This window comes from Crinia signifera, chromosome 1, assembly GCF_055691185.1.
Source record: "Crinia signifera chromosome 1, ASM5569118v1, whole genome shotgun sequence".
NCBI classification, from domain to species: Eukaryota; Metazoa; Chordata; class Amphibia; order Anura; family Myobatrachidae; genus Crinia; species Crinia signifera.
In genome coordinates, this window is record NC_139217.1 from 245,361,302 (window position 1) to 245,376,918 (window position 15,617).

Below are 15,617 nucleotides of genomic sequence, written 5' to 3' on the forward strand. Positions count from 1 at the left end.
GGGCTGCATCCGATGCAGCTGCAAGTAAGGCAGGGAGTGGCTTCTCTTGTGAGATATTAAGGTGCCCATACACGCTCTGATCCCAGCATGCATTCTGGGCTGAAATAGCATACATCGCATTGCATGCCTTGTGCATGCAATGCGATGTGATAAAAAGCAAGTACAAAAAGTATGTGCAGCACATACTTTTTGTACTGTGCGATGAGGTGCCGCGGGAGCACGCGCCTCAAAGCATACATTGCACCGCCGGGATCGGAGCGTGTATGGGCTCCTTTAGACTTGTTTGCTGGATGACACCTACTTCATCATTGAAATGGATGTACAGCCATGGCTAAATTACACCAATTGCAGTGAAATTAATGAAACCCATCATTCTATACACACAGATTGCTGCTCAGTGCCACAAATGTCAGCATTGAGCAGATGGAGGCAGGGAAAATACACAATTGTGAGTTTACAGTATATGTGGGAATCAATTGGCAACATACTGTTTTTTTTTTTTTAATACATATTAACATTATTCTAAATTATTATTGTGAATATTATTCATTATACCATTCTAGTATAAACAAATACTTATATAAAATGTAATATAGAGCATAGTACAATACACAATAAACTTTATTGTTCTGTACTCGATATTACATCATTTTACAAATTGTTTTTCTAACTAGAAACTGATTGGCTAGTACTTTTTCTCTCACAATTTTATCTCTCTTCGAGCTTTGATATATACCCTCATATTACATCAATGTGAAAGCTCCTTTATTACTTTAATGTACAAGCCATCTAGATTCCAATTTTAAATTGTAGTCATAGCAAAAGGTCATACTGTAATATATCTTGAACCATAAACTTACAAAGAGTCAAAAATGACACATTATTATTAATATTATTTATTTATATCACTTCAACTAACATTCTTACTGCTGAATCAGCATAAATTACAATTGTGATGCGTGCAGGTTTCTCTGTGTAAAAAAAAAAATTACTTGGGGTCCCCCCTCCTGAGTATAACCAGCCCTAGGCTCATTGAGCTGGTCCTGGTTGCAAAAATAAAGGGGGGGGGGGGGACAAGTGGGGTTCCAGGCTCTTGGTCTGGTCCTGGTTCCATAAAATATGGGGGGGGCCAAAAGGAGTAGGGGTACCCCGTATTTTGGAAACCAGCACCGGGCCCAAACAGCCAACAGGCCACAGCCAGGGGACACCTATTATATAAGGTCCCGCGACCAAAGTATTACACCTGTGGGCAAGGTCCCTGAGGGAGGCGGGACCCCCAAATAAAGGGTTCCCCCCTCCAGTGGACCCTCGGCTGAAGCCCGAGGCTGTGCCCTGTGCTGTGGACACTGGGTTGATTGTGTAAAAATATATAAATAAAATGTTAAAAGTAGATATTGGGTTTTGTAGTCGAAACACAAGGCCAAGCAAGCCTCCCCCACATTCTGGGACTTGAAGAACCTCAAGTCCCAGCATCTGGAGCATTAATGGGCCCGCTGGGACTTGTATTCCTATTACAGAACCAATACCCCACAAACATACACACGTGAATAAAAATCATACACAAGCAGACCTGTAACAATATAACTTTAAAACATACTACATACATTTATGCATACTTTTCTATAGGGGTCAATGTATGCCTCTTGTCCCGTAGAATCCACATCGGTGCCTGAATCATACTCACCATCCCATCCTCTCTTCGGTCCAAGTAGCATCCAGGGATCCAAAAAAACAGACTGAATCCTGTATCCAGCGGACTGAGGGAGCTAAAAGTGTGTTGACACTTGCAGCCCCTCCCAGAGAATAAGGGAAGAAGTCACCTCCCTCAGCCAATCAGGAGCAGACTCTGGGGGGAGCTCCACACCTGATAGGCTCTGCACAGCTCCATAGAAGCCCATGTTATGAATTTAACATGGGCTTCTATGGTGGGAACCGGCAACTCAGTCTGCCCGCAGGATGACCCCATTGAGGACACTTGCGGTCAGCCTGAGTTGCCATAAGTGTCCCCAGGCTGTCACATTACTCTGATGGTTGTTTGAGCCCAGTGCTGGTTTTTGAAATACGGGGGACCCCCTACTCCTTTTGTTTCCCATCTTTTGGGAACCAGGACTGGGCCAAGAGTCTGGTGCTGGTTAGAGAAATACAATGGGACCCCATTTGATATTTTCCTCCTGTATTTTATTAGGGGGTGCACCATTGGAGGGGCATGTCTATAACTGCCTACTGGGCGTGTCTATCACCGCCCACTGGGCGTGCCTATGAATGCCTATTTGGCATCAATGCAAAGTAAATAGGTGACTTATTTATGTATATGCACTTCAGAATGAATTATTCCCCCACACATATACTAGATAAGGGACAGTGCACGCCTTAGGCATGCTGCAAAAATTTACACTGTAATGTCAATTACACATAATGCCACACACCGTAATGCCCATTACACCACACACCGTAATGCCCATTACATGTTATACCCAACACTGTACTGCCCATTACACGTTGCACCTCACAACGTGATGCCCATTACACATTATGCCTCACACTCTGATGCCCCTTACATGTTACACCACAGGGAAAGAGGGGGGACTGGACTGCACACCAATTATTGCTCTTTTGTGTAAAGAGCAATAATTTGTCAGGGCTCGGGTCTCTGGTGTTCCCAGCTGTGGCAGCAGTGGCCCAGTGGTGGATGCTGGGAACTGGAACAAAGGAGGCTTTAAGTAGGAACAGTTCATAGAAGTATCACTGGCACTGCAGGCACAGCTAGGTGGGGGGAGTTGATGAGATTCTGGTCACCACCGATGGTTTTCACTAGGAACCCCCACAATGAGGTTTGGACTCCACTGCTTTCAGTGGCAAGGTCATGGCCCTCTGACCTGAGTTCCCCACAGCTAACTGGCCAGTCACAGGTGATGGGTAGTCGCCGGCCTGGGAGCCAGAGGGGTATTGATGACCTGGGAGTCCACGGGAGCTTGTTGACTACCTTGGAGTCGACACAGGTGTTGACGGCCTGGGAGCCGACATGGCTGTTGGTGGCCTGGGAGCCGAAGCGGGAGAGGAAACTGGAGAGTTGACGTCTGTGTTGACTTGGGAGTCAAAAGGTAGTATGGCCCTTTAAGAGGATAAGCACGCCAGCAAACTCTACTTGAAGATGCTGGCGTGCTTATCCTCTTCCCTTGGGAGCTTGAGATGGAAGACAGTGAGCAAGGTAACCTGGCAGGTGAAGAGAGCCAGGGGGCTTTAATATCAGCAGCAGATGACAGCAGCAGTTTGCACAGGGTAACCACAGGGACTCTGGATAGGATCCTGGAGCCTTGGAATGCTGAGGACTGGATACACAGGAATCAGACAAGTTGTTCAAGGCAGGGGTAATGGGCCAGAAGCCTTACCTATATCCCCCCATCTGGTCTGTGATTGTCTGAAAGCTGCAGCAGCAATTAAGTCCATGAAGTACCTGTGCACACCTTAGGTCACATGAGTCAGTGCACAGGTCAGATCAACAAGGTCACAGAGAAATCATTGAACAACAGAGTCATGTGACTGTACGTGACATGGCGGCACTCATGTGGCGTGGGCCCGGCCCGGGACCAGAGTGGGATGCCAGCAATAGTTCAGGGCAATGCCACTCTGATCAAGCCATGGAGAGTACCCAGGGACAGAACAGGACAGGGGCCTGCGCCACAAGACATACCAGCAAGCCGGTAAAGAATATGGACGCCGGTGCGAACGTGCACCGTGGTTTCTGACATAAGTTGAACATTTATATGGACTATTGAATCTGACAGTTTTTCACCACTACTTAAGTGAGAAAAGTAACTGACTCTCAAGATACAGTATGTCTAGCATTTAAAGCTGATATGAAATTTCCATAACTCTCAGCAACCAAGACCTTTAACTTGGGACTTAACCCTTTGAGTACCAAGTAAGCAAGCAACAATTTTTTTTTTTACAAAGTGCTGGGATATGGAACTTATCTCTGCCCACTGACATTCCTGCAAAGCCCTGCCCTGGGCTCTCTTTGGCCCACAGCCTACTGAATTGTAAAGCAGAAGTGACCATCAGTGGGTGAAATACAGTATATATAACACGTACAGATATGCACTAAACATATACTGATGAGGGAAATGGACATGGGGAACATATATTTGCTGAGCATCAGTGAGGCCAGGGGGGAGAGTCAGTAAGGCCAAGGGGGGCAACCCAAGAGGCTGGGGGCTGGAGTTGGCCCTCTCTGGGCTAAGGTCCACACTGCTGCCCCCCCCCCCCCCCATAGTGAAGCCATAGCTCCTCCCTTGGGGGCTGGCACTGCTGGGTTTCGCCCAGAGCTGGAGCATTGGTGGGGGCACATGGTCTGCCACATTCTGCTGGTACCATCAATGTGGTACCATCGATGGTGACCATCAGAAGTTAATACTGGGTAAACGTAAAGATTTATCTGTCCAATGTATCTGGCAGGAATAAAAATCTGGTAATGTATGGGAGCATATGAGGAAAATCTGAATTTACAAATTTATTTGCACAATAATTTTAGTCCATTATCCAGTGTTTGGGAGCAAATGGTGATTGCCATTTGCTCCCATACATAACCAGAATTTTGTTCCCAATTTGTCAAATAAATTATGTACCCACCGATGACATCCCTATCAGTACTCTCTTGCACCCCAAAAGGAGAAATGGCCTGTGTATAAGGGGGAGTGGCTTCATGGAAATGTAGCGATTGGGAGCCACACTTCCCCTTTTTGTCACTGTGGTTACATGCCCTAAGCTCTCTGTCTCCCATGAATAGGTGTGTTGTGCATACACACCACATCTATTCACTGCAGAGAAGCAAGTAACAATAAATGAGAAGTGATAGGGAGCCTCCCAACAGTTGGAAGATGTGTAATTCAGTGGATACACTAAACACTATGCTAGAATGCAAATATATAGCATATAAAGGTGTGTACAATCACAGCATTCAACATCACAGTTGGATAATGTGATATAACGTGGCTTGCCACACAGGGAGACAGATCCTCAATGGCATCTCTATGATCTAAGCACTTAATTCAAAACATTGCTTCTAGTGCACAACATCTGCTGGCTCATATATATTACTAGATATTTATTTCACTATGCAGTATATAATGTAAGTGATTTTTAGCTAGCAAATGTATTCTTAGGAGCATTAAGCAAATATATATAATGATGTTCCATAACAACCGACTGCAGTTTATATAACTTTAGGCCCCCATGCATTAGGTCATATATGATTAGGCACTTGATGTGACATTTTAAATAGTACATTTACTAAGAAGTGAGTTCTATTTCAAATTTGATGTTGCCCATAGCAACCAATAATATTCTATGTATTATCTTCTAGTAAATGCTAAATAAAAAATCAGTAGCCTCTGATTGTTTGCTATGGGCAACATCCCGGGTGACATTCTATGGGATGAGATTTGTGTTTTTTGGCGTTAATTAGTAAACAAAATGGCGATATCGCATTTTTCCGTCAAATCGCCTATTTGATAGGATGCGCTAAGGGACTGAAATCGCATATTATGTGCGTTAACGCATGCGGACCAAAAGTGCAAGATAAATTCACATTTATATCGCATCCAGATGTTTTCGTACAGAAAAGTATACAAATCGCTTATTTAATGCAACGCGTTTTCTCAAATCGCACTTTTTAGGTGTCTAATAATCGCACTTATTTCAGACCAGGTTCTGTTTGGCGATTTGGCCCAGAACTCATTTTGGTCAAGTGCACACATGGTTAATTTCAGCACAGGTGCCCTCATTTTCACTCACAAACACCCCTACATAAACCCCAACATCATTAAGGACACCTGTGAGGGTTTGAGACATGGAGATTTTGCAGAGTGGTTTGGAGTTGCTTATCTGTGATGTGGCCCATTTGGAGGAGCTGTGCAGGAGGGTGGAAGCTGCGCTCCAGATCCAGGTAGCCCCCCGACTACTGCGTACCCCACATATGTATCGTGCTCGGCTGTACCTGGACTCCCTCTCGGATCAACAGGTTGTGGGGATGTTTAGGCTGAACCGCATTAACCTGTTGGACTTATATGAGCAGGTGAGAGATGATTTGGACCCTTTTGTGGGAGGCAACTATGCAGTGTCTGGGCTGCAGAAATTAATGTGTACCCTCTACTATTTGGCCACAGGCTCCACTCAGTCTGTGACCTCATGGTCCTTGGGGGTATCACAGCCCACTTTCTTTAAGCATTTTACTCAAGTGTTACTTGCTTTAAAGAAGTTGTGGCGGACATACATCAGATTCCCCAGTTCTGAGTTGGAGTGGCAGGACCACAAGTTGGCTTTCTATAGACTCTCAGCATTCCCTCACGTGCTGGGAGCTATAGACTGCACACACATTGGGATTCGGGCACCGCATGTGCGGGGCCACGTCTACGTCAATAGGCGTGGGCGGCACTCCCTGAACGTGCAGGTTGTATCCAATGCTCACCTGAAAATCCAGAGTGTTGTTGCAGGCTTTCCTGGGAACTGCCATGACGCCTATATTCTGAGACACTCAGCCCTCTGGAACCGATTTACCGACCACCAAATGCCAGAGGGCTGGCTACTAGGTAAGTACCTTTTTCATATTACCCTGTCTGTCCTTATTTGTAGCTGCTCTAATGTGTGTGTTTCCTGTTTCACAAGCATATTGTTATTCTTACAGTGTGTCCTGTTTCAAAGAAACACATACCTTACCATATAAGGCAATCACTTCCTATCTGTGTTTTAGGTGACTCAGGATATGGGTGTGTTTCCTGGCTCATGACACCTTTGCGCTCCCCAGAGGGCCCTGCACAGCACTGGTATAATGAAGCCCACATTGCAACCCGCAATGTGGTGGAGCGCACATTTGGCGTTTTGAAGAGTCGATTCCGGTGTTTCGACAGGTCATCGGGTACGCTGCTTTACCACCCTGCCAAAGTAGTGATGATCATCCAGGCTTGCTGCATGTTGCACAACATAGCCCTGTCCCAACCTGCCTATGTGGAGGAGGAACATGCAGTAGTCGTGCAGGAAGTCCAACCTACCACACCTCGGGTAGTGAGGGGTACGCAGAGGGGGAATCTGGTGCGCACACATATCATCAGCCGTTACTTTTCTGGTAAGCACATGTGCCCTGTACTCCAAAATGTACCTGTGCTGTAAGTGTACTCATAAACAAATTATTGACCAATACCATCTGTTTCCACCCACATTTAGCCTAATACACAGAGCCCAACGGATGCAGCTGGTGGTGCTGACCTATCCCTTGCTGGTATCAAGCTTGTAAGTACATTTGATACATGTATGAATTACGTTTGCTGTAAAACATGGCTCACTGGTGTTGTGGAACTACACGTGCCAGCATGCCCTGACACACTATAACCATTACGGTCCAAACCATGAGTGTCAGAGCTTGCTGGAATATGTAGTTCCACAACCTTTGACGGGCCAGGAGTTACCCCACACTACTTTAGAGCAATCCCATTGTCATATACCATTACAATATGTCATAATTCACACAATAATTGTTTTAAAAATAATACACAGATACAATGGTATGCGGTTAGACATTTTTACTGCAGTCTACTATGTCAGAAGCAATCTGCATTTTTGCAAGTGAAACATAAAAACTGTCGGGGGATGTAACAAGATGTATTGCATATTACAAAACTATCAAACATATGAGCTATCTTCTCCCAGCATCAGGCAACCCTACACCACTTCTAGAACCTGCACCCAGCCCACCACAGGTTCTAATACTCCGACGGGGTGGGGAAGTGGGGGAGCCACTTATTGGGGTGCTAGATACACTGCTGAGGGTTGATGCTGCGCCACCTCCGACATTGGCTTCCAGCTGATGTAGTTGGGCCTGCATACCTATTAAGGCATTGGTCTGCGCTGTGCATGATTGGTTTAGTGCAGCTATACTTTGCGCAAGGCTGCCAATATGGCTATTCTGTTCCCTTACAGCAGAAGTTAGATCTGCGAAACGGGTGTCAATACTATTAGCAATGCGCACATGAGTGCCTACACCTACCCGTACACTACGTGCAATTTTTCGTAATTGAAGAAACGTGTCACGCATGTAGCCCTGGATGTTACCTATTTGCAGGCTTTGGGAGGCCATGAATTCTATTTGTTTTTCCTTGAAATTGACCAAGGAGTTAGCTACTTGGGAAGCAGAAGCTGCTGTATGGGGTGTGTTTGTGGGTGGGGGTGGGTTGGGAGACACCCCACTTGGGGGAAGATCACTCTGTGATGAGGTCTGTATTTCTTCCTCTGCCGCAAAGGTCTCCACCGGTTCAAGAATGATGTCCATTTCGTCTAACGCCATCATTGAAGAATCGGTTTGGTCTGTCCCTAGTTGTATAGTACCTGTGGATACAGATGAAGAGGTAAGTACTGATGCATATATAGGCCAGACTCTCTTCTGTACTGTTTTAGAAAGGGCTTGAGATGCTGGACGCACATACCTAGGGGTGTTATGTACTTACACATGTACCCCGATACAGCATGTAACATTGACATTAATAATAAGTCACATGTCTAGCTCAGATTACATTCATTTCCGTTGCAATGTAGCCGCAGGAGATGAATGTAGTGTGAGATATTGTTGATGTGATATGGGTGTGTGTACTGTATATGTAATGGCGTGTTTTTTGTTCATTTACCTGCTTCCACAGATTCTGCAGCAACGGGCCTTCTTTTCTTGGATGCCGCAGCACTTCGGGATGGACAATCTGTGCAAGGAAAGATGGGCAGCCATTATGGACCTTGCAATGGATAAGCATTTTCAGCAAACATGCATTCAAATGACAATAATGGACAATACTTCCTTTGGATAAGGACTGCATTATTTATTCACCACATTTTTTTTTTCAAGATTATTTTGTTAGATTATTATTAAACTATTGTACACATGACAACTATTGGATAATCTGTGGTATGTAGGCATGGCAGCTAAACCACCAGTACACCTCTGTGTTTTTGGCCACATACATGTTAGGCTGCTAGAAAGAATGTTACAGTGTTGATCAATATGAGCAGTTGTGGAACTACAAGGCCCAGCATTATGAGCAATTTGAAAGTAGGAGCAGGCAATTTCTTGTGCATGACCTTGCTGGGCTATGTAGTTCCACAGCAGCACTTTACTTAGCATAACAATTCAAGTGAAGAATACAGTTAGAAAGCATTGGCATGTTTATTTAAGATTGCATCTGGTCACACTTACCAGCTCTGGATGGCGTTTGCGGCCTATCGGTATCCGCCACGTGCATGCCAGGCAGGACCTCAGGGGGTATGATGCGCTTCAACTTCACCTCATACGATGTGTAGCACACAGTGGTGGGGCTTCCTCCGCCAGTCTTGGTGGCCTCCTCCAACTCCATGGCCATTTTACTTTTCAGCTGCCTTTTGATGTCATTGAATCTCTTCTTGACATTTCTGACCAGGCGCTTGTGCTGACTTACAGCGTTCACCGCCTGGGTGATGTCCTTCCACATAGCCCTTTTGCGCTGTGCAGTGGTCTTGTGGTGACTTTTCCCCAGTAACCGGTCAAACACTGGCATGATAGCCCGGACAAGTGCAGCATTTTCCTCATAGGAGAATCGGACCTTTCGGCCACTTTTTGTGCGACCAGCTTCTACCTCCTCCTCCTCATTTTCTACTCCAGCCATGTACCCCTCCTCCTCCATGACAGTGTCTTCCTCCTCCTCACCTCCATCTTCCTCCACCTCTGACATGTGGCCCTCCTGCAGCTGCTGTGGGGTATGGTCAAGGTCTTGGCTATAGTATGGGGATGCCAGCGGATCCTCCACCTCCTCCTGCTGGGGCTGGACGGCCAGGGCCTGGTCTGGGGCTGGCCTTGCTGTGGCCATGCTGCCTGCCACACTGCTGGCTCTCCCACTTGGCTGGCTGCTGCCACTGCTCCCTCTGCCACTGCTCCCTCTGCCACTGCTCCCTCTGCCACTGGTTCCTCTGCCACTCCTCACTCTGCCACTGCTCCCTCTGCCACTCCTCACTCTGCCACCAACACCTCTTCCTCTACTCACACTGCCACTGCTCCTCTCCATGCTCCTTACTTCCTATCAGAGTGAAATGGCGCCAATGCCCCTTTATATAGGGGGTGTGATGCATAATAGAGGGGACAGAGGTGGGCCAATAGGTTGGGGGGTTCTTAGTCATGCGGAGACAGATTTGTAAATCGCACTCCGGTTGGTCCAAAACTCGCACATGACCGGCGGAAGAAATCGCACTTTTTTGTGACTTAAACTCGCACCACTTCGCCGCAAATCGCACCACTTCGCACTTTTCAGCCTCCAAAGCGCATCCCATTAAATATGCGAATTATTACAAAAAAATGCGATTTCAAAAAGGGCGAATAGCGGCGATGTGGTGCGCTAAAAAAACATGCGCATTTATCACAAACCATAGAATGTCACCCCCCATATTCAATGGAACATAATATATATATATAGATGTGCTCCGCTTGAATGGCAACATGGTTTGTTGCAGAGAGAAAGATACTGTACTTGCTTTTTTGATTTACATACAAACATAAATCGGGTCCTATATTTTCAATAGAAATTGTATCATTCATTAAAACATTTTTGACAAGACTAGTACAATATTTTGAATTGAAAGTCATATTTTCTATATAATTCAGTGTAACAAAATCATCTGGTTTATAATTAATACAGTATGAACAAAAATATTATTATCAAAAAGTTAAGTCAACACATTTTGGAGGTTATTCTGGTTTACTCGCAAGGCTGCGAATTTCGCAACCTTGCGAGTCCCCCAGACAGCGCCCGCCACCCACACAGCCGCTAACCACCCCCCCCTCATGCGCCGCGATCCTCTGCACAGCTGCGAATGGATGTTTAGCATAAACATCCATTTGGAGCCTTGGGTGCCCTGGAGATATCATTTGATGGTCGCCGACCATTGAATGACTTCGCCAGTGCTGTCAGTTCTGAGACACCTCTGTGGTGTCTCAAAATGTTGGCCCCCTGTGCGGAAACTGGGTGGGCAGCTGACATCCGTTGATATCAGCTGCCCGCACCAACATCATCGAGAATTACCATGAGAACGCCCAGCGTTTTCATGGGAATGCCCATGAAACGCTGGGAGTTCCCATGGGCGAATCCCCCTGCCCGCCGCCCCACACCGCCCATCCACACTGTTGTGTGACAGTGCTCGGCAAATAATCTATTTGCTGTGGCCGCTCGCACACAGCGACAGCTCATGCGAATAACTGACTACGTGCAGTCGCGAAAAATTGGTCCCCCGTGCGAACGTGCGGGAGACCGATTAAACCAAAATCACCCCCCCATTGTTATGATCAAGCCTCACATGCATACTTACTGACTTTCAGGCTGAATCCTCTAGGACACGGGTGTCAAGCACAAGGCTCGCGGGCCAAATCCGGCCCGCCAGACCTCGTCATGTGGCCCGCATGAGGAGATAGCATGCAGGGCAGTGTGTCCCAGCTCCTGCCTAGGCCACCTCCTCTCACCCACCCTACCGCGGCCGCCTTACCTGTTCCTCCACTGTCGGCGGCCATGTTCCTGTAGGCACATATGTATGCGGCTACAGAAACATGGCCGCCGGCCTCCACGGCTACGCGGAGGAGGGCCCGGCCGCCTGTTCCCTCTGATTCCCTGCGGTGACAGACACTGGGTGGGGACGTCATGACGATGACGCCGCCCGCCCATGCGTCTGTAGAGAAGTAGGAGCAGGCAGGGAAGCTGGACCGGGAGTCGGGGACAGTGTGGCCGCAGCAAGCAGTGAAGAAAAGCTGGAAGCCGCAGCAGCTGCAGGACAGACGGAGAAACAGTAAGTGAGGATGAGGATCACACTCACAATAAAAAATATATATATATCTGCTGTTTCCTGAGGTGTCCCCGTGTATAATAATAATAATGCCATGACACCACAGGCTGCTCCTCCTGTATAATCATTTATGTGTCATGGCATTACTTTTATTATATTATACAGGGGGAGCAGTCTTTGGTGTCATGGCATTATTATTATACAGGGGGAGCAGCCTGTGGTGTCATGGCATTCATTTTATATTATACAGGGGGAGCAGCCTGTGGTGTCATGGCATTATAATTATACAGGGGGACCTACAGATACAACCGGCCCTTTGAGGGTGACCAAACTGCTGATGCGGCCCCCGATGAATTTGAGTTTGACACCCCTGCTCTAGGAGTTTATCCTCCATCATGTAAGGAATGTATTGTAGAAATGATTGTTGGCATTGCAAAACTGCCCCATGTTTGCTACCCTGGTCACTTCAGTAGTGTGTTGAGATGTCTATATTGCTCCTGTTGCTGTATTTTGTCAGGTAGCTCATTTGATTCACTTGGTTCTCCAAACAGTTCAGTTGTTCGGTTTAGTATTGAAACATTTACATTTATTTAGGATTTTGTGGTGGTAGTGGTGGTGTCGATCTGAACTGTGGTGGTAGTGTCAGCCACATTGGTGGCATTGGGGCTGTCTTAGTGATTCACGTGAAATGTAATGTAAATGTCTGTTCTTCTATTTCAGGAGTCTGAATATTTGTTGCTTGTGGCTCACCTTGATTGTCCTCTGCAACTAAGCTGGGCACACACTAACGATATCGGCGGTGCTCCTGGATAAATGATGAAGGGCATACACATTGAACGATATAGTTAATGATATCATTAAGATTCAATTGGCGATAAAGGAAGATTTGACTGCTTGTTCAGATGACAAGGAGGATCGTGTAGCGTTAAGGATATGTGTATTGTTTAAAAAAGAAAAATCCCATAGGCCTTTCTTCAGATCTGATCGCAGTACAAATTTGTTTGGAAAATGGGCATTGTTTTTACACTGCAATTTAGATTTCAGTTTCAACACACCCCACCCAAATTTAACTCTCTCTGCACATTACATCTGCCCCACCTGCAGTGCACATGGTTTTGCCCATTTTCCAAATAAATTTGTACTGCAATCAGATCAGAATAAGGGCCATAGTGTGTACGCACCTGAAGGATAAAGTGTGTAAATTTATTTGTGCAAAACTATTCACTAATGTGATAATGTAGTTCTGAAAGGGTGTATCTATTTAACAAAATTTGTTTCTGTGTCATTTCTTTATTCATGTAATTAGGATTTCCACATTTTATGACTTTTAAATTTTAGGCAAATAGTTGTTATGATCAACATTTTTTTGTTTCGTTTTGTTTTTCAAGTAATAAGTATTTTGGATCAATATGACCCGATGTGGATATTATACTAGTGAGTGACCATAAAAATGTTTCGAAACACATTACTTTAACAATAAAAATTCTTACAATTATGAATACAATGTCAGTTCATTACATTTGGATTATGTCATCTTTTCACATTTTATTCACATAAAGACAAGAAAAAGTAATTGATAGGCCAGACAAGAAACCAAACAAAATTTTGGACTATAAAGTGACAAAAGGTGCTTGCAAACGGAAAATAAACCGATGGCCATAGATAATACTTTATAATATCAGTGATATCAGTGCATACAATGCATTTGTCCTATGGACTTCCATAAACCCTAACTGGAACAATAAGAAACTTACCAAGAGGAGAATATTTTTGGAAGAATTTGGAAAAACATTAATCAAGCCCAGGGCCGGTGCAAGGCACCGGAGCGCCCCAGGCGAGTCGGGGTGGGGGCTCCCCGGTGCCGGGGGGGTACCTGTCCTGCGGCGCTGTGTATTTAAAGCTGGCGGCGGTGGCAGAGAGGGGTCCCTGCAGTCAACGAGCGCTATCCGCCGGGCTATGCGGAAGCGCTTCTGTTGTGAAAACACTGGCCGCACGGCGCACGCTGATTGGCTGAATCTCAGCCAATCAGCGTGCGGACAGTGTTTTCACAACAGAAGCGCTTCCGCATAGCCCGGTGGATAGCGCTCGTTATTTCTTATTGACTGCAGGGACCCCTCGCTGCCTCCGCCGCCAGCTTTAAATACACAGCGCCGCAGGACAGGTACCCCCGCGGCACTGGGGGCCAAAATGCTGCCCTCCAGTGGCCGGCGCCCTAGGCAAATGCCTAGATTTGCCTAGTGGTGGCGCCGGCCCTGATCAAGCCCCAACTTTTCATCAAGACAATGAGGAAAATGTAATAGGGTTAGAGATTCAGTTTGATTTTGCAATGTAAATGATTGCCGCTTTAAAAAAACTGGAGATTTCTTACTAAATCTCTCATCCCATTAAATATCCTCCTATATATGCCACGGAAAGTCATGTAACATTGTGAAGAACATATAATAAACTACTCAAGAACTTGTGCGGGGAATGCTAGAGTGATCAAATATTCCAGATGCAGATTTTGCCCATCCAAAAATTAAAATAAAACAAACATGAAATGCATTAAGTGCAGTAAATACCTATGTAAAACAAATTTACAAAAATGTTTATAATTTTTGTTTTGCTTTGTTTATCTAAATGTTTATTTCCTCTAATAACAGTTTGGAGAATATTCCTTGTTTTAATATTAATGAAAATCATTTTAAAGATACGGGTTATATTGATATGTAACTGGCACTACTGGGGACATGATATGTCAGGGGCAAATGCAGGATTTTCAGAAGAGAGGGGCGGAGGAAAGCACAGAGATGGACACTTAGGTGACCCAGTATATGCTGAGTCAGTTAACCCCTTCCTGACAGAGCCAGTTTTTGCGTTCCTGACAGAGCCCTTTTTTTCAAATCTGACATGTCTCACTTAAGTGGGGATAACTTTTTTTTGCTTTTACTTATCCCAGTGATTTTGAGATTGTTTTTTCGTGACACATTGTACTTCAAATTAGTGGTAAATTTGGGTCGATACAGTCTGTGTTTTTTTGTGAAAAATACCAAAATGTCGTAAAAAAATGGAAAATTTAGCAATTTGCAAAATGTTAAATTTTCTGCTTGTGAGACAAATAATCATACCACTCAAAATAGTTAATAACTAACATAGACCATATGTCTACTTTATGTTGCCATCATTATTTCAACTTCCTTTTAATTTTTTTGGACACTAGGAGGCTTACAATATGAATAGCAAATTCTCAAATTTTCAAGAAAATTTCAAACACTGATTTTTTTAGGGACCAGTTCAGTTCTGATGTGACTTTGAGGGACTTGTATGTGAGACACCCCCATAAATGATACCATTTCAAAAACTGCACCCCTCACAGTATTCAAAACAGCATTTTGGAAGTTTGTTAACCCTTTAGGTGTTTCACAGGAATTAAAACAAAGTGTAGGTGAAATTTCAAAATTTCATTTTTTTTGCAGATTTGCAATTTTAATACATTTTTCTAAGGAACACAGTACATTTTACTAGAGAAATGTGACTAAAAATTGATTCCCACAATTCTTTTGTTTTCATAAATATCCTATATGTGGCCCTAGTGTGCACGTTGACCAAACCACAGGCTTCATAATAGAAGGAGCACCTACTTGATTTTGGAGCCTCCTTTTTATGAGATTATTTTTTAGGCACCATGTAGGTTTCTAGGCACCATAAGATGCTAAAAGTTAGGAACCCCCCCACAAGTGACCCCATTTTGCAAACTACACCCCTCAGGGAATTCATCTAGGGGTATAGTGTACATTTCAAAC

The 15,617-nt window shown here is 45.0% G+C and overlaps 1 protein-coding gene across 1 annotated transcript; it reads right to left on the reverse strand.

Annotated features, from left to right (window-relative positions):
* Window positions 1–3,141: 3,141 nt before the first annotated feature.
* LOC146068254 (myb-related transcription factor, partner of profilin-like) lies at window positions 3,142–9,677 on the reverse strand. Its single transcript, XM_083179222.1, has 4 exons — window positions 9,233–9,677; window positions 8,673–8,741; window positions 8,300–8,376; window positions 3,142–3,213 (listed from the first exon to the last, which is right to left on the reverse strand). The coding sequence occupies exons 1-4, from the start codon at window positions 9,675–9,677 to the stop codon at window positions 3,142–3,144; spliced, it is 663 nt and encodes a 220-aa protein (XP_083035348.1).
* Between the last annotated feature and the right edge of the window lie 5,940 nt (window positions 9,678–15,617).